This window comes from Copadichromis virginalis, linkage group LG4 (genome assembly GCF_057382275.1).
Source record: "Copadichromis virginalis isolate Kocher_CV1m ecotype Utaka linkage group LG4, C_Virginalis_male_GT1.1, whole genome shotgun sequence".
NCBI classification, from domain to species: Eukaryota; Metazoa; Chordata; class Actinopteri; order Cichliformes; family Cichlidae; genus Copadichromis; species Copadichromis virginalis.
The window spans coordinates 28,496,499-28,514,597 of NC_140621.1; the positions used below are offsets into that span (position 1 = coordinate 28,496,499).

Genomic DNA, 18,099 nt, shown 5'->3' on the forward strand with positions numbered 1-18,099 from the left:
CTTGTGGCAAAGACCTAATTGTTTTTCAGTCAATGTCCTTAACCAAGTTAACCGAGTAAGAGATGGATGGATGAACAGACATCAGAACCCCTGTAAAGAAGTAATTTTGGCATTCATGCCTTGCAGAAGTATCAATCTGCTGTTGTCTGTTTTAATACATTGTTGTTTAGTGAGGCCTCCATCACAACTACATCTGTTCTAAAAGAGCTTCTTAGGAGAGACATTTTTTCATTTTTTATCAATACATATTATTGTTTTTTAAAGATATATTTTCCATTTATCATAAAAAAAAGTTACAGTAAATGAAGTTCTAAGAATGTAATTTAATTTCGCTGCCTAAACAAGACCAAAATTGTTGTAATTGATGATTTTAAAGAGGTTCAGAAGAAGTTGCACCCGCCTTTGTGAACAGAGAGAAAGTATCTGATGGGGTACCAAGAGAGGAACTGCGGTGTTGCATGGGGAAGTCTATATTGATGTGGTGAGCTGTGTGGTAGGAGTGGCAGATGGATTCAAATTGTATAGATTTTAGACATTGTGATCTTTAGTGATAGTAGAGATCAATCGGAAGACAACCTGGAGAGGTGGAGCCATACTCTGGAGACAAGAAGAATTTAAGTCATTATAGAATAGTAATATAGAATACATGTGTGTGAATGAGAGGAAGGCAGGTCTAATGATGAACCTACAATGGGTAAAGGTAGTGAAGGTGGAAGAGTTTAAGTACCTTTTGCAATATATACATTTATATGTGTACAAAATATATTCAGCAATATATAACACAAGCAGAAAATGAAAGGGGAAAGGTTCATTTGCATGAACTTCATCCTGACCTCTGGTGGTCAGAGACTCTAAATCTCAGCTCTTACTTTGAACAAACCAACCGGAAGTACTACTGCGCTATTGCACGTGAAATGACAACAGTAGCGTACAACTGTTGTTCCTCCCGGAGACCACTGGAGGGAAGTGAAAGTGAACCACGTTAGTAAATGATTATCTTAATAGTTAAGTTAATAGTATTTGTGTTTTTTGATTAAATATAACGTTTAGGACCAAGTTTAAGTCGCCAAAACTGTCAAAAAAAAAAAAAGTCCTCTAATTTCGAGGCTTCTCTGTCCTCCTTACATTGGCTCCCTATAAAGTTTAGGTTTCAATTTATACCGCTTTCTATTAGTGAACTACAAGAGCCATCGATCTCTTAGAACAGCTGATCAGTGCTTGTTGGGGATATCTAAGTCTGCCCTAAGGACAAAAAGAGACCGCTTATGGGACTGTGGCTTGCAATCTATGGAACTTACTGGGAGTGAAGTAGTCTAAGTTAATAATGAGGCTTGTTTACATTTAGTTTTATCTGTTTATACCATTTAAATAGTTGTATCTTAAGTTTTTCCTAAATTGCATTTTTGTTTTTGAAGCACTTCTGTTCTTGAAAAAATTCTATATAAGCTTTACTTACTTACTCTGTTCAGTGTAGCTGTGATTTAAAACTCTTTCAACTGTGTCACATTTCCCCGTGTTGACCAAATGTTTCTTTTTTTGTGATATCACACCTAGTGGCACTCACCTTTCCTTTTTCCCTGAGAGCACTGTTATGTCACTGCAAGAGGTGGAGTCTGGAAGTTCTGCCTTGTACTTGGGGACAGAATAGGGTGGAGCCGCAGCAGCAGGGGGAGCTATGGGTGGAGGCTGGGTGTGAGAAGGGAAATCTGTGACTGGGTGCTTTCACAGGGAGCAGAGGCATTTGACTCAGGGTACACATGCTTGAGCTGTGAGAGGCCCTACTCCCCTTGGCTGGCTGGCATCCCGGAGCAGAGGCAGAGAGAGACAGAGAAAGTTGAATGCGAAAGACTGAGGGTGAAGAGAATTTTAACTGTAAAGCAAACTACAAAGAGGGAAACAAGTGGTAAAGAAAGTTGTCTAAGCGGTAGGAAAGAGAATAAGGGACTAAGTTGAGTTCAGCGTGGCTCCTCTAGATTACTTTTCACCAGGGTATTTTTATCTGTAGTGAGCGTGCAAGCAGTTTGTATTTGGAATTGAGAGCAATGGCTGATACAGGTGTCAAGAAGGAGCATGGAGCCCTTGCAGAAGTGTCTTACGATGATGAAGAGGTCGCTCTGGTGGGTGCCGCCACAGAGCCGGCAGTAGATGACGATGATCCAGCTGAGGTGACCGATCCGGTGCTGGCAACTGGCTCGGGGGGGAAGAGTGAAGCGCAGATGAATGGGGTCATGATTCTGTCTCTGCTCGACAAGATTATCGGGGTGGTAGACCAGATCCAGCAGACCCAGAATGGGCTGGAGGCCCGGCAAGAAGGCATGGAGAAGTCAGTGTCAACCATCCAAGGGGAGCTGTCTAAGTTGTCCAAGAATCACATCGACACCGCCAACACTGTCAACAAAATGCTGGAGAAGGTACGCAAGGTCAGCATCAACGTCAAGACAGTACGCAGCAACCTCGAGAAGCAGGCGGGCCAGATCAAGAAGCTGGAGAGCAACGAGTCTGAGCTGCTCAAGAGACGCAACTTCAAAGTCCTCATCTATCAGGTGAAATGGCATCTATGTGTGTAGGTCATAAAGTAATGAAAATTAAATGATTAATCTATTAGATCTGGCTGTTATAAATATAAATATGTACTTGTTAGAGATGTGTTGCATTTCCCACATCACAAACAAAGGTTGGGAAGAAGTGTGAAATTCACTTGAAAGGCTCTCAGAACTACCTTTAGACCTCATCTCACCAGAGGGAGAGAGACTCACACTGCAGCATGAGTTGACCCTTGTTGGGAAAATGAAAAGCGGACTAACAGTTTTTTTGGGGGATGCAGGATGGCTCGCTCTGTGGTTTCCATGACATAAATGTCTGAATCACTTTTTCCTAAACCCTAAATCAGGCTGTGATGTTTACCAACTATTCATCAGCTTTGCTTTCCACTACTTAGAAGCCGTTGAGTAGTCAGAGGTGCATTTGTCCTTCCACAAGTGAAGGGAAAGCCAGTAGCTGCCATGGAAAATAAAGACAGGTAGTGACCTCTCCCACTCCATGCGATTATCCAGTGAAACCATATAAAGATGAGTGGGTGTAAATAAAAATATAATGCCCATGAAATATGGCATGAAGGGCTACTTGAGACAGAACCAACGCCCCACCCCTAAGTGCCCAGCGGACATAGTTGGCAGGCTGCTCCCATGTAAGATGAAGATGTCGTTTTTATTGTGAAGATTTCCCAGAAGAGCAGCACACTTAACATTCATGCATTCACGCTGTACAAGTTCACACTTGACCACATAAGTGGTTGAGTGTGAGCACTGGGCCAGGCTCAGTTTTATTTCACGTGGCAAGTGTCAGAAAATATGACATGTGACACTGACCAACTCTTTTTTAGCAAGGCATTTTCTTGTGCTCTTGTGCTGGAATAAATCTCATGACAGCATAAGAAAATTGATTCAGCAGCAGTCACTTTATGCACACAACACCAGAGCATCTGCTTAAAAAACATTAGTAATAGTGAATCTGAGGGCTGCAAGCCTCGCGTGAGTAGAGCTTACTTCAGGCTCTATATTGGCAGGCACAACGTTTTCACATCAGCCTCCCGGGATGTCCACTGTGGGAGCAGGTTACACTACTGGCATCTTGCAGAAATCCAATCATAGATCCTAGACCTTTAAATTACACTGCAAAGCAGGTGCCTCCTGCTGTTTTTGACACTACATGTTGTACTGCAAGCCAGTGTGTAAATTTGGTTGTCTATGTTGCAGGTTCTTTATTTAAATATGTTTGTAAATGTGCAGTTTTCTTTTAAGAAGCTACTAAACTTTTCAAATCAGATTTAAGTAATTTATTTTTGTTTACCTATGATTGCAGACAGAGCATGAATCACCTCTTGCTATTTTCTCACCTGTGACGCACTTATCGCTGGCTGCACTTGATCGTTGTGATATTTTCAAAGCAGTTGTAGGAGCTGGTGATCCCATGTTGCAGTAGCTGTTTTGGGCTCACGCAGTCTATTTATTGCCAGTGAATGGTTGCACTGTGTCCAGTTTAATTGACTGACAGATATTGGCAGCAGTGCAAATTTAAAGCTGGCTCACAGTCAAGTTTCACCACTTTCCACCATCTCCATGTGTGTTAATGTGTTAGAGTGGGAAAAGTTTAAGATTAGAACTAGGTTAAGGATAAGGTAAGGATTACTGTAAACTATGTAGAGGTTAAGTTAGGTATCTGTGGAATTAGTGTCAGGTAGTGTACCAGCGGGTGAGTGTGTGTAAGTGTTGGTGTGTGTGCATCTGTGCCAATATCCTCGCTAATGTTGGCTTTCAACACTGTCAGTGAAGGCAGAACGTGAATGAGATAAATGAAACTTTTTCAATGTAGGATTTTGTACTTTACTTACTTGCATTAACTACAGGTTATTTTTCTTGTGTCTGTTTTTGCTGTTTGTTATGCGAATAGCCACATAGTCTAGGAGTTCTTGGCCCAAAAGGCTTTGACAGGGATGCTTTAAAATTAAACCTGCAAAGGCGATAGCTTTCAGGATACCCTGGTAACAGAAGGGCGTGACGGTGAAACCAGAGGGGTGGGGAAGCATTCAGCTCTTTACTTGATTAAAGAGCTCAGTGCTTCCTGCTTGGGTTGGCTGTCGTTAAGGAGTAGAGCTGGTCATCTACTAATTAAAAGGTTGGTGGTTTGATCTCTGGCTGCTCAAGTCTGCATGCCCAAGTATCCTTGTGCATGATACCGAGCCCAAAGTTATAAAGGTACAATATTGCATATCACAAATATTTAATAATAAATATAATAATAAAGTATTTAGGCCTAAATATATTTCTGTTGATGAAGTTTCTTGTAACAACACACCTGAGCAAATAAATCACAAAAAGTCCTCATTAACTCCAGAATTGCTCTAATTAAAAAACAGCACTTTTTTTTTTTTCGTTTACAATTTAAACTATATCCCATGGACAACTTATGCACAATTCTGAGGTTGTTTTAGATCCATGTCTGTGAGGGTCTTCCTTTTCTCTCAGCACAAGACACGCCTGGTTAATCTGTAGGCTTCAGATGACCAGTGTTTTCAATGAGCCTCTGTCTTTAACACCCTTTCTGACTGTTGCGTTCGGTATTGCTGCCATTTGTGGATCGCATGTCATATCAAGAGGAGCAACTGTGAGCCCAGGTTTATTTCCTCATCCCCATTAATCTCATGCAGCAGGCATTTGACTATTTTAGTGCTTCCAACCAAGGCACACTTCCTGTTTTTTGTTTGCTGATTGCAGTAGCTGTCAGAGGAAATAAACCCAGAGCCAAGAGATAATTTGATAAATCTAGACTGCAGCTTCTTAATTAAAGCTTTATGGTAGCTGTAATGTTAGAGCTGTAAATATTCTCAATTTTTTGGTGGATTTTTTGGTGGATTCCAGTAATGATGGAGTTTTACTTTTTGAAACACAAAAAGAAATTAGCCTTTCCCAAGCATGATTACTAACAAAGAGCTTTCTTAGCTTCCTGCTTTTTTCCCAGCTCTATGACAATTATAAAAGATTGGTCATAACCAAACAGAGCAGGCACAGCTATGTCAGTTTTATAGGCCTTTAGTTAGCTTAGTCAAGGGTGTGTAGTTTATTTTACCAAGGGACCACATAAGAACTTAAACTGAACTTAGTTCTACTAAGTTTGGGGCCCTTGGGAAATTGCCCACTCCTGGCTTAAACAGTTGCTTTTCAAAACCCTTAAAAGGTCCTACCACTGACTTAGCCCTACACTATATCCTATATGGTCTGCCTAGGCAATACTAGAGGACAAGTATCAAAGACGGGGTCCTGCTGTGTCAACTTCAGTGGATTTAGTGTCATTTGAGGGAAAAGAATAATTAGCATATCTACATGCACAGCAAACCAATCATTATTAATGAGCGCTCTGGCATCTATCAAGTACATACAGTTTAATGTTAATGGAATGGACCGATCATGCATATGTGCATGGTCACTCCCAAAGATTGACCCAGGAAAACATGACATGTACTAGTAGGTATCCAACATTTTGCAAAGTTTTACTTTAAATGTGAAAAGTAACCATGAATTTTAAATTGCTGTAATTCAACCAATCAGATCTCTCTGTGTTTTGTAATGCTCATTATCTATGTAATTATGTGGATTAATCTAGTTTATGCAATATGATATGGGTATGTCAGTCAGAGTGTGAGACAGTACTGCTGTGTGTCTGGAATTAGGGTGTGTTTGGCTGCAGCTCAAGGACAGTGATATCCATGTGGTCAACTCTATCAGGGAGATGTAAGCTTCTCGGTTACAGGCTGCTTATTCCACACTAGCCCCACAGACCTTCCAGAGCTCAAATCGCAGCCAACAAGCCTCACCACCAGCATAAGCCTACTTTTCTCTTATAGCTTTTCACCGTGCCCAGACTGTTTAATAACCCAGTTCAATTTATTCCAAACATAGCGATTCAACCAAAGCTCTTTTGCTCTTTCAACTCAATAAATCTTTGTTTCTAGGTAGAAAGTGGGTCTCAGGCTCATTAAATACAGGGTTGTTGTGAAGTACTTAGCAGACTCTTGCAGGCAATAGCAACAAACTCTACCAAAAAGCACTCAACCGGCAGCACAAAGTTAGTGTTGTGATTCATCCTGCTGGCATCTCTCTGCCCCTCCTGCCAGCATACTCACTTGTTCTCCTCCCTCCTCAGTTTCTCTCCCTTATCACTCCCCATCAACTCTGCATTAGCCCTTTTTACTCCCACTCAGACTTCTAATCCACATTTAAACGTCATTCACTCCTCTCAGCCTCTCTTCGGTTGGTCTTTCTGTACTCCTCTACCCTGAAAGATCCTGCCGACTCTACGTTTAAGTGTTACAACTTAGCTACAAAGATGAACTCTGTGTGGATACGGTATTCAAAATGCTCATGTTGGTAGTTTCCCTTTTGTGACTTCATGGAGTCAAAATGCTCTTGCTTTAAGCTTTTCTTTGCCAAATTTGGATGTACTCCTCTAATCACTCTCTCTTTCCTTCTCTCACATATTTCGTTGACAACAGGGAACAACTGAGCTCAACCCAATGAGTAACAGTAGCCCTTTTTCATTCTGTTTGGAACTCCTTTTTATTTTTGAGCGTCCTAAGCCATTATCCTTTTGCGGCAAAAATACTGCTTTGTCATCTGTGTATCAGCTGCCGTCCTCTGCTATTGTTCGGGTTGTCTTTCTGTTTTCTTTGCTTTGGTTTATTTTGCAGGAAACAACATAAATATACAAGATTGTGTTGAAAAAGACAGTTATTTAGAACAGTTAAGACTGGCTAAGGACCAGAGGTTGGGTAGGATAATTGGATAAATGTTTGACAAACAAGCATACAGGACATTTCCTCTCTGATCTACTTTTTCAGATCAAGTGTACAGCACGGTGTGGTTTCACCAGAAGCTGAGGTTGGATTTGCTGAGAGTGTTACTCTATCCCTTCCTGTGCTTCTCACGCTAAAGTATACAGTTTATACAGCAGAAAGAGGACCCCTTGCTACTTCAACACGTGAAAACAGTGTACATGTGTATATATATTTTTGAATTAATATATTAAATATGGCTGATAATTTTGCCTGTGATTGCTTAAGTTAGCCACTGTGTCAGCTCAGTCTTACACAGCACTTACAGAGAATATGTGATTGACAGGATGTAGTGCACTAGGGAGATTTTGACATAGTGCATAGAGATGTTGTTTAAAGGAAATGGGGCTAGTGTTGTGTTACGCATGAAAACCAAAAAACCCTCACCATTACCTGCGACATCAGTGTGCGTATGTATCAGCATTATCTTTATATCTAATGTTTTCGTGTGAGCTGTTTGCCTTGCTCTGCAAGAGATCATTCTGTGGTGCGTATTTTAAAATAACCATATTTCATGTGTCCTGAATTCAAGCCACAGCTGCCTTCCCATCTCACCAAACATCCCCATCCCACAGCAGCAGACATGATTTACCAGCTGGGGCACTGATCGGGCCACCCCTCAATTTTGTCATTTGTAGTTGTCATCCAGCTTCTTGGCCAGCTAACAGACATGTGTCCTCATACCACATCACAACTTGGTGGAAGCTTCTGATACTCTCTGGGCTGTTTATTCCAAGATTTGTAGGCACTAGGCACACCCTTCATCTACAAGAGCACAGCCAAAAAAAAATAAAGTTGGCCAAATGATATGTTGCCTGTTGCTATAAATACACCAGTAGCAATGCAACGAAATGCCATAGTGTCCTATTTCATTGAGTGGGTGTGAGTTTAACAATGTGGAGTACCATTTGATTGATAAATTGAATTACAAATGGCAAATGTGGATGTTTCTCTTTGTATTTCTTGTAATTGTGTATATGCTGTCAATTGTATATAAGATTTGTTCAATCGAAAGCTTTCCTGTTGAATATCATTCACACATCTTTACTGTAAGTGGACACTTCACGACTCCCTGCATATATAGGTGTCTCTTAAAGACATATAGATATGTTTACTATTAATATGACCAAATGTTATTCTTGTAATTTAACATGAGTGCATGTGAAAGTAAGATCTGGACTGTGCAAGCCGACAGTCTAAAGTGCTACAGTCAGGTTTCCCAGTGGTATGTTTCGCTGCTGCTGTGACGGCTTGCTCTTCTTGTCACTGGCATGTGAATTATAGGCTGTCACTCAGCGTGTGCCAGGACACAGTGGGTTTTGTGTACCCTTGGCATTAGATTTTGCATGCACATGGATGTTTTGGATAATTAATCTATAAATAATGGAAACAGTACTTAAATTATGTTAACAGTGTAAGAGGCGAACTTTGAAGGTGAAATGTGCTTGTAAGCTCACATATAAGTACATAATTAAGACTAAGTGTACAATAACATTGATGAGTTACTGAATTGACGGCAATCCCATTTTTAATATGTCATCATCATCATTAATTTGCTGTGAATTAATACTAGAGTCAGTTACTGATTTGGTTGAGTGTTGCGTTAACATGAGTAAAATGCACTTACTTGATTATAACATTACATAATATTATAAAGCAGTAATTGGCTTTTTTTTTTTTGCAGAAAAGAATAAGGTTACAATAATAACACTGTCCCTTAAAGAAGACATGTTCATTATGCAAATGCATGCATACACACACTGAACATTTTAAAATGTGAGATTTGATCATTTCTAAAACTACATCCTATTCTTACCTTGGATATAATACATTTGGATATAATACCATGTTATATAATACGTTTCCAGCACTCTGGCTTTTAGCTCGGACAGGGACGTAAATGGAAAAGTAAATTTTCCATCTTTGCATGAAACTAACCCAGCTGGGATTCCAGTGGTTTCACAGTAATGGATGTGGGAAGGCTGGGCTGGGGAAAAGGGCTTCCCCATTTATAAAATAACAAATTACTGCAAGAGAAAAAAAACAAGAAACTCCCTTCCTGTGGTATAAAATATAACATGGCATTGCCGTATTGACTGCGTGGTATAAAGAAGTCCTCTTTTTTGCAATGAATGTGACTACAGACAGCTGAAGTGGCTGTTTTTGCCCCATAACCCACAGGACACTTTAACAAGATGCCGTCAGGGCAATTTGTGTAAAACGAATAGGGGAGCTTCATGAAACATTGTATTCTTAGTCGCAAACCCCAAACTGCCTGAAGTAGAACGCAGCTAATCTAGTCATCTGTGCATTGCTTGAGCCTTATTTGGGAAAGTGTGGGAGGCCTCAATATTAATGACCAGAGTACATTAATGTCCTTATTTTAACCTCCACACACTCGTTGGGGATCAAAGCATCGTGATTCAGGCCATTGCAACGCTCTAACACACAAACCTTCTACTCTGCTTCTTGTCAATCTTTCATTTAGCCTTTTTCAGTTCTCGGGGGGGGCATATGGGTCAATGAGATCACTCATTGTGAAAGCTAAGTGCACAGCTGCAAGGACTGCTAAGGATCAGACAGCTGCTCCTGTGACTCACTGGAGAGGCCTTTCATCACACTGCCTCAAAAGGATTGGTGTGTGTCTGTTTTTCACTTGAGTAGGTGGATCAGGGTTGTCTGTTTTATTGGCACGGGTTGATTATCTAACAATAGTCCGGCTTGCTACGTACCAAAGGCAACATCAGTAATTAATGAACTGCGTTGGTTTTTTAAAGCTGACATTTATCATAGGTGCAAGTAGGGAATTAAAAAAAACCAAATGTTTGCAGTTAATCAAAGCAGAACAAAGCCACAAACACCTTTACATTATGATTACACATACCACAAACTGAAAGCTGCGCAACCACCTTCTAGACACGTGCTGAGCAGAGAACACAGTCACTGTGTTGTGCATGTGCAACACTTCTGACTTTTAATCATCTTGGCTTGACAAAATGATGCTAAAATCTTGTCAGCGACACAATAAGTATGCAAGAATGTTCAACACAGTGGGTTAGTAAGGGTCTTTTAGCAGATAGAGAGACAGCGACATGCCAGCAGCTTTAGTCAGAACGTCTGTTGTCTCAGTATAGTGCTAATTGAGGACACTGTTTCCTCTGTTGTCCTTGGTAACAGACTGTATGAGTCAGACTAGTAACATTAAGCCTCTGACAATTAAAAGGTGCTGCTGTAAAGAGTTTTAATTAAATTATATTTCAGGCAGGTTTTTAACCTTGATTAGAAACATTGTTGTTGAATTTTTCATTAAAAACCAATTTCCTCAAAGCCAGAGGGTTTGATCTCCCACAGGTGTAATGATTCTCAGTGTTTTAATCTTTTCCTGCTTCACTTTTCTGGTTCAACTGTTTTTCCATAATTGATTTAGCTGTTTTCCACCTTTTTCTTTTTCTAGGATTCACGCCATTCGTTGAGTAGAGCGCACTTACTCCGTCACTTTTCCCCTGGAGCTTGTTAGCAAACGCACACAGAAATACAGTGCTCACTTTTCCACAGCGATTAAAGTGGAAGGAGTAAGGAAGGTAACACAGGGACGCAAATGGAATTACTATATTTGTCCTCAAGCTCTTAAGGGGCGTGCACACAGGAAGAGACAAACGGCAATGCTGCAACTGTTAAGGAAATCACTCAAAGTCCTGTACAAAAACTTTGCTGCAGTGGAGTGTTTCGTGTTGAGTGATTCGCTTTTTATGTAAATCAGTGTTAATCTCTCAACTTGTAATCTCGCTCTTAAACCCAGACAGGGTTTATCACAGTTTCCATAGAGTGGGCTGTATCAGGTTTTCAGAATGTAAACAGTGAAACTTTCCCATGAGCCTAGAAAGGCTAATTGAAAATTTTATAAATGTGAAGTGCGACGCAGTACTCAGATTCATCATTATAATTTCTAACAGAGTTATTCTTAGAGCTCACGTAAGCTTGTGACAAATAGATTTGTATATAGCATGTGTTTAAGTCGTAGACTAGGTTTGAGGAATAGCCTTAAATACTGAAATGTTGATCTCTACACTCTAACATGTTGCAACTAGACTTATAGGCTATATCGCAAAAAAGAGGCATCCATATAAAGGGTTTTTTTCTTTGTTTGTCATATATTTATGTTTAGGAACTATCTTAAAACAGACAATCATGGATTGCAGTGTTGGCCAAAATGGAACTGGTCGAGATACACTTTCTAGTTTTAAAAAAAGCAGCTTTTACGGTAAATATTTAGGACAGAACGAGACAAAAATGAATAAAAGAGAATAGAAAATGCTGAAGGAGCAATGCTTTTTTTCTTCATCAGTTTTAAGTAAAACGTTTGTCATTTTTCTCACAAAAGTATTTCGGCCAATGATTTGATTTGCATTACATAGCTCTAGTGAGGTGCAGTATAACAATGTTATGTATGATTTCACCTGTTTCCTGCCAGGCACTGCTGTTTTCCATTGGCTCCACACTTTCTTTTCAAGCGCTCAGTATAGCTTCATGGGAAAAACTGCGAATAACAGTGTCTCTGTTTCTGTCGGCTTACATTGCTCATACTTGCTCTCAGTTACGCCATTTTCATGCCTTTTCTTTGTGTTATGTCAAAAGCACAAGACACAAATAATATAATGTATATATTTGCACATAAAAATTCTGCAGGAAAATCTGAGAAGGGGAGGAGGAGCTGGTGTATACTTTCTAAGGTCACCTAAATAAATTAAATGAATTTAATTAAATGAACACATTTAATTCTGTGTGTGGCTATCATGAAGTGTGTATATAGAAGTTGTCTTATATATGAGGTCACATTTTACAACAGCAAATGGGAATCTGTTGCAGTATTATGTGTTTATGCGTTCAAAAATATATTTAATTATCATCTCATTACTCAGCCCTACTGTGCTCACTGAGCTAACCTGCAAAACCTTTGCAGTATATATTTTAGTTTAAGAGGAATATGCTCAGCAACTGCCGAACATGTGCCAATATATTGTTGTAGACATGTCAGTTGTTTGTCCAGCTAAACTTCACCTCACTACCCACCAGAGACAGCATGAGGGGGTGGTTGCTATGGTGATAGAGCGTTGTGTTTATCCGTTGCTGTGTGGGAGGGGAAGGGAGGGAGCTTCTTAGTGGTGCAGTAGTCAGCAGCCAGAGAACAGTACATGGAATCCAGAGAGCGGGAAAGGCCAGCCTAAAATAAACCCACACAGAGTGGGTCGAGCAGGTTTATACTATATACAGTGCTGAATATGGTTGCAATGTCCATTTTATGATAGGATCGCGTGGCAGTATTTGAATGGTGCAGAGATATGTGCTACTGATGTGATCTGACAGCTGTTTGTCTTTTACAAGTTAGGAATAAGAGCTGATAATACAGGTCACGTAATATTTAGTGTTATACTAGTGATATTACAGTTGTTATATTACAGTAGGAAACTATTAATTATCAAAAAACTATAACTTTCAAACCTTAAGCCAACTTAGAGCAGGGATTCTTAAAATTTTGATGACCATGTGACAAGTAAAGGAACCAAAACACAATTTAGGGCCACACAAGAAAAAAAGCCCCTGTGTTTGTAATGTGTTGTTTCAGAATGGCGGTTTATGCTGGTAGCTAATGCTGATGCAGTGTAATTCAGCTTTTAAAGTCTTACTGACCCCTCAATGTACTTTAGATCAGCGGTCCCCAACCCCGGGGCCTCAGACCGGTACCAGTCCGTGAGTCGTTTGGTACCGGGCCGCGAGAGTTGAGGTTCAGGTGTGAAATGTATGGTTTTCAGGGTTTTTATCGGTTTTCAGCGTTATTTTGTTATCGTTTTTATCGTTAACTCGGTTTTCCTGGGTCTTTTCACGTGTGTTATGAATAAATCTTCTTTTTTTCAGTACCGGTACTAGTTTTATTTTGTTGTATTTATCCGCCTTAAAGGCGCCTTAAAGGCACCTTAAAGGCCGGTCCGTGAAAATATTGTCGGGCATAAACCGGTCCATGGTGCAAAAAAGGTTGGGGACCGCTGCTTTAGATGTCACATTTATGCAGCATTTGTCCTATGTACTTGAAGCACTTTATCTACATCACATCAGCAGTCAGTTTAGAATCACAAGTTAACTTAGGAAACCCACACAGGTACAGGGAGAACATGCAAAAAGCAAGAAAGAACAATGAGTATTCTTGCTGTGAAATGACTGAAATGCTATTTACTCCACCATCAAGTTACCTAAATTGTCATTTAAAGTGTGAAAGGGTGACTACTGCCTAGGCAGTATTCGCATTTAGGTGTATGCATTGTAATTATAGCAGCTTATAATAACAGTGGCTGACAAATTATTCCCACCTTATTGAAATGTTTCTTTTTACAATTTTCAAATAAAGATGTGTCGTCCCTCATAGTGGAGATGATAAACAAACCTTTGCTACATGCGAGCAGCGCTGTGTCTGTTTCATCTGAGTCCGTGTTCTGCAGGATAATTATTTGTCTGATTGTGGCTCTTTAGCGGACTGATATTAGACAAAATAGATATGAGGCCTTTTATGCCTCTTAAATTAACTTCAGATGTAAACACTCATTGGTATTTGAACCTAGATGTCAGACTGTGAACATCCTAAATATTCCTAAATATCTAGGTTGGTCTCATGAATTACTGATTTTTTTCATGTGTATCTACAAAGTCAGTGACTATAGTGATGGTGTACTGAGGTGTGGTTCAGCAGGGTGGGTCGACTGATCCCTCTATCAGTAACTGACAGTTGGGGGAATCACATTTCTATCATAGTACTGCTCCTCCCTTTGTGGATATCTGGAATGACACTGTCCTGCCAAACAACATGGAAATGTGGTCTACTTTGTTGACAGATGTAAAATGAAAAAATGTAAGTGCTTTGATTTAAGGTTTTGTTTTTGTTTTATTGTAACTTGTAGGGGGGTATTCAAATAGATGCACATCCAAGTGGTTTGACAGGGTGATACCTTCCCGTGTAGCTTTGCATAGAACAAATACTATGGTCCTGCTTCTGGGCTTATGTATGCAGCAATTTCTGGTCATCTCTGAAACTGCTGCACTTTGCATTATGTGCTAAACCGAAACTATTCTAACCACTAAGTATTTCCAGTGAAATTTAACCACCAGTCTTTATTCTGCATTTTATTATCAAACACAAGCTGAAATTGTCTACTGAGAGATTTAACTGAAGATTAGGTCTTCAGACTTTTATACAGAAATGATATGTAAGTGGCAGGAAATAAACCTGTGGTTAGATGAACAAATTGTGAGCTTCAGTTTCATTATGACTAAAGTTGCAGATAATATAGGATTCCTTTCAGGTTTTACTAGTGTTTTAAAGACATGCCATATAATACCTATAAATATGCCAGGCTACATTCTTTTATCTTTCATAACTAAAAATTTAAAACCATTTTGTTTGCACAATTTTCAGCATATAAGTGACACCACTAGATGGCACTCCGCACCAGCTGCACACAGTGACATGTTTACACTGACTACTTGATGAGGCATGACTCTGCAGAGTTTCAGGGTGATATTTGCAATTCCGTTTCCCATTATCTTAATTTTGTATAGGTGGTACATTTGAAAACATATTGAAACATATGCTATTTTTACATTATTCATATAATACAATTAATGAAACATCATGTCCATTGAAATGTTTGTAAAAATTGTTGTAAAGCGTGTTTAACTCAGTCTCGCTCACTCTGCTACAGTGGCTTAATGCTCTTCTCTCTTTCTTTCTTTTCTATTTTGTCCCTTAGGACCAAGTGAAGCCACCAAAGGCATCCAAATCCAAGACAGCAGAGGCGGTGGAAAGTAAAACAGCGGAGGGCCTTGAGCAAATCCCTGAAGAGGGACAGGAGGGACTCCCAGACAATCTTAATTCAGATGAAGAGGTGGTGATTGAAGAGGAGCTCATAGAGACTCGTACAAAGCGCCTCCAACGCACCACAAAAGAGCAAGTCGATAACATAAAGAAAGCCTTCTCCAAAGAGAAAATTGAGAAGACCAAACTAAAAACCAAGGAAAACTTGGAGAAGACCAAGCAGAGAACCCGTGAAAACTTGGAGAAGACAAGACAGAGAACCCGTGACAACCTGGAGAAAACTAAGCACAGTCTTGAGAAGAAGATGGGCAAGCTCGGGACCCGCATGACTCCCAACCAGGAGCGCAGGGCAAAGATAAAGAGTTCCAAAGAGAAGATGAAGAAGTCACTCACCCCTGACCACAAGATGTATGCTCGTTCCAAGACCTCCGTGTACCGCGTTCCCCCTTTTACCTTCCATGTTAAGAAGATCCGGGAAGGGGAGGAGGAGGTGGTGCAGAACACAGAGATGGTAGAAGTGAGCGAAGCCGAGGTTCAGCCAGGGGGAGAGGAGAACGGGATGGGTGTGCACGTGGAGGTGGAGGAAGGGGAGCTTGTCAGTGTAGACAGCCCCGAAATAGATACTCTGTTGGAGGTGACTGAAGACTCTGACCTGGTCAGGGTGGATACAGACCACCTAAAGAAAGCCCAAAGTGAATAGAGTCTCGTAGCTCCACGGGGCTGTGAAAGAAATTATATTAAGATGAAGAAGGAAACAGAATACTGATAAATGAATATAATCACAAAGACACAGTAGGGACTTTATAGATGATTACAATCTATGACATCTTATTTGTTTTCTGTTCTCTTTGTATTGTTCCCAACAGGGATAACTTTCATATTTGTTCATATTTAGCACTCAAATAATAGAAAGAAAGACAAAAACAGGAGTTATGTTACAGGCTGACTGGATATGCTACACTTAGAAATTAGAGTATTTGTTGTTTGTTGTTGGTTTAATTAGTTGTGTGGCTAAAAGAAAAACAAAAAAATTGTTGTGATTAAGAGACAATATTTAGTGTGGCATTTGCCTTAACAAATATGGAAAAATGAAGTTCTTGGCAATGTTTGTGTTGTAATGGGTGAACGGTGTAACGGGTGAAGTGATGTGAATGTGTAAAGAAAAATAAATGTAAAAGTTGTAGACGGATTCTTCTACAGAAGAATTAACAGGTGAAGAAAAGATCTGTTGCACTGGACTTAAACTAAGGCGTTTAACTAAACTGTACTCCATATTTCGTAAGATTACAAACATTTTCCCAAATGTTACAATACAGTGTTTCTCATTGTTAAGCACTTAAGTGTGAATGGCTGGAAATAGATGTGCAGTTTCTATTAATATATACTAGGAACCATGAACCTGTGACAAATTCAACTATTACAATGTTTAAATGCATAACACCACACTAAAAAGCAAAATATACTGTTGTATATGTGGGGTGGTAAATTTTTCAGCTGAATTTTCAGCTTTCATTAATATTGAAAAATGAATAACTGAATGAAAATATTAATAAGATTCGGAATGTCACGTTTGCAATAGTAAAAACAGTGTTTAATGAGGATGACCATGTGACAAGTAAAGGTGTATCTGAACACGTTCTCACTAAGCTGCACATATTGCACTGCTGCGCAAAGGGGAGATGAAAAAGACTGTATCACCATGGTCACAGCTCATCACAGTGCTCATCACACTATTAAAATTTCTCAAAGTAATTACAGACAGAAAAAAAGATGGTCTAGAGAGACGCGAGATGACAGTTTAATGACCGCTGTATGTAATATGGAGAAGCTGAACTATTACAGGAACATCCAAAGCAAAAAACTACGAAAATCTGGTCGTAAATTATACAATTTGGTTGGCATAAGATGGAGAAAACAACCAAGCAGTAATGAATGTAAACTGGTATGGCAATGCACAGTCAGTCTTCTGATTTTGTAAGGCCGAGCATATCGCTCTCCAGACAACAACAAGGTGAATGTATGTCTTCCATTTTGCCTCCCTGGAGACTTGAATGACCTTGATGTGGTGCAGACACACACGCAGAGGCCTACTGTGTAGCATCGACCACCATTAAAGTAATCAATGGACGGGGAAATACAATTAAGGAGAGTGCTTGGTCAGAGCACTGCACAAACCAGAGAACATTGGGAAAGACAAAGGGGGGGGGGGGGGTGTCTATGTAAGGAAGGGAGAGACTACTAAATGGTGACACGTATGTGCATGTCACGTACTCAAGCATGAAGCTGAAATCACAAAAAACAATAAAGAAATCAGCCGTTGGCCTGTGAATTCACATGGGCATGTTATTTTCATAGCATTAGCCTTTTGTTTATTTTACTTTTTATTTTTTTGTATTTTATTTTATTTTATTGGCAAAGACAACCTGTGCTTTATCCATAATACTCGCTGGTTCCTTTAGAAGAAATGTGTGTTTTTGTCACCCTGTTTATTTTGTCTTGTTTTAAGCTGCTGGTTATTCAGAAAATGAGCTTCAACATTACTGCAACCTTATGTGACATAATATTACGCTTGGTGTTACTGATTTATATTCAAATAATGACGCTTGACTGATTATGTTGTGTTTAAGGCTTTTTATGCCTAACAAATTCAATATAAATAAACGCCTTACTAAATAATATTTAGTGCCTGGCATCATTCTTACGAACCTGGCTGATAATGTTGTCTTGTTTGTCAGTTTATAAGTTTATTTGTGTTCCTTCACCTACCGTGACCAGAGGGTTGAATTATAACTAAAGGTAAATAATGAAGCGCTCTTGTGTTATTAAACTCTCGATGACGTCGGCACTGCCG

General features: G+C 39.7%; 1 protein-coding gene across 1 annotated transcript; it reads left to right on the forward strand.

Moving 5' to 3' along the window:
• Positions 1-1,693: 1,693 nt before the first annotated feature.
• Positions 1,694-17,926, forward strand: cavin1a (caveolae associated protein 1a). The gene is made up of 2 exons (XM_085454712.1): positions 1,694-2,543; positions 15,184-17,926. The coding sequence occupies exons 1-2, from the start codon at positions 2,043-2,045 to the stop codon at positions 15,946-15,948; spliced, it is 1,266 nt and encodes a 421-aa protein (XP_085310838.1). The 5' UTR covers positions 1,694-2,042; the 3' UTR covers positions 15,949-17,926.
• The last annotated feature ends 173 nt before the right edge of the window (positions 17,927-18,099 follow it).

Bases quoted from the DNA above. Each gene is read 5' to 3' on its own strand.
- cavin1a (XM_085454712.1), top strand. From the start codon at position 2,043: ATGGCTGATACAGGTGTCAAGAAGGAGCATGGAGCCCTTGCAGAAGTG. The intron at 2,544-15,183 runs GTGAAATGGCAT...TTTGTCCCTTAG, and splicing joins TCAAAGTCCTCATCTATCAG to GACCAAGTGAAGCCACCAAA.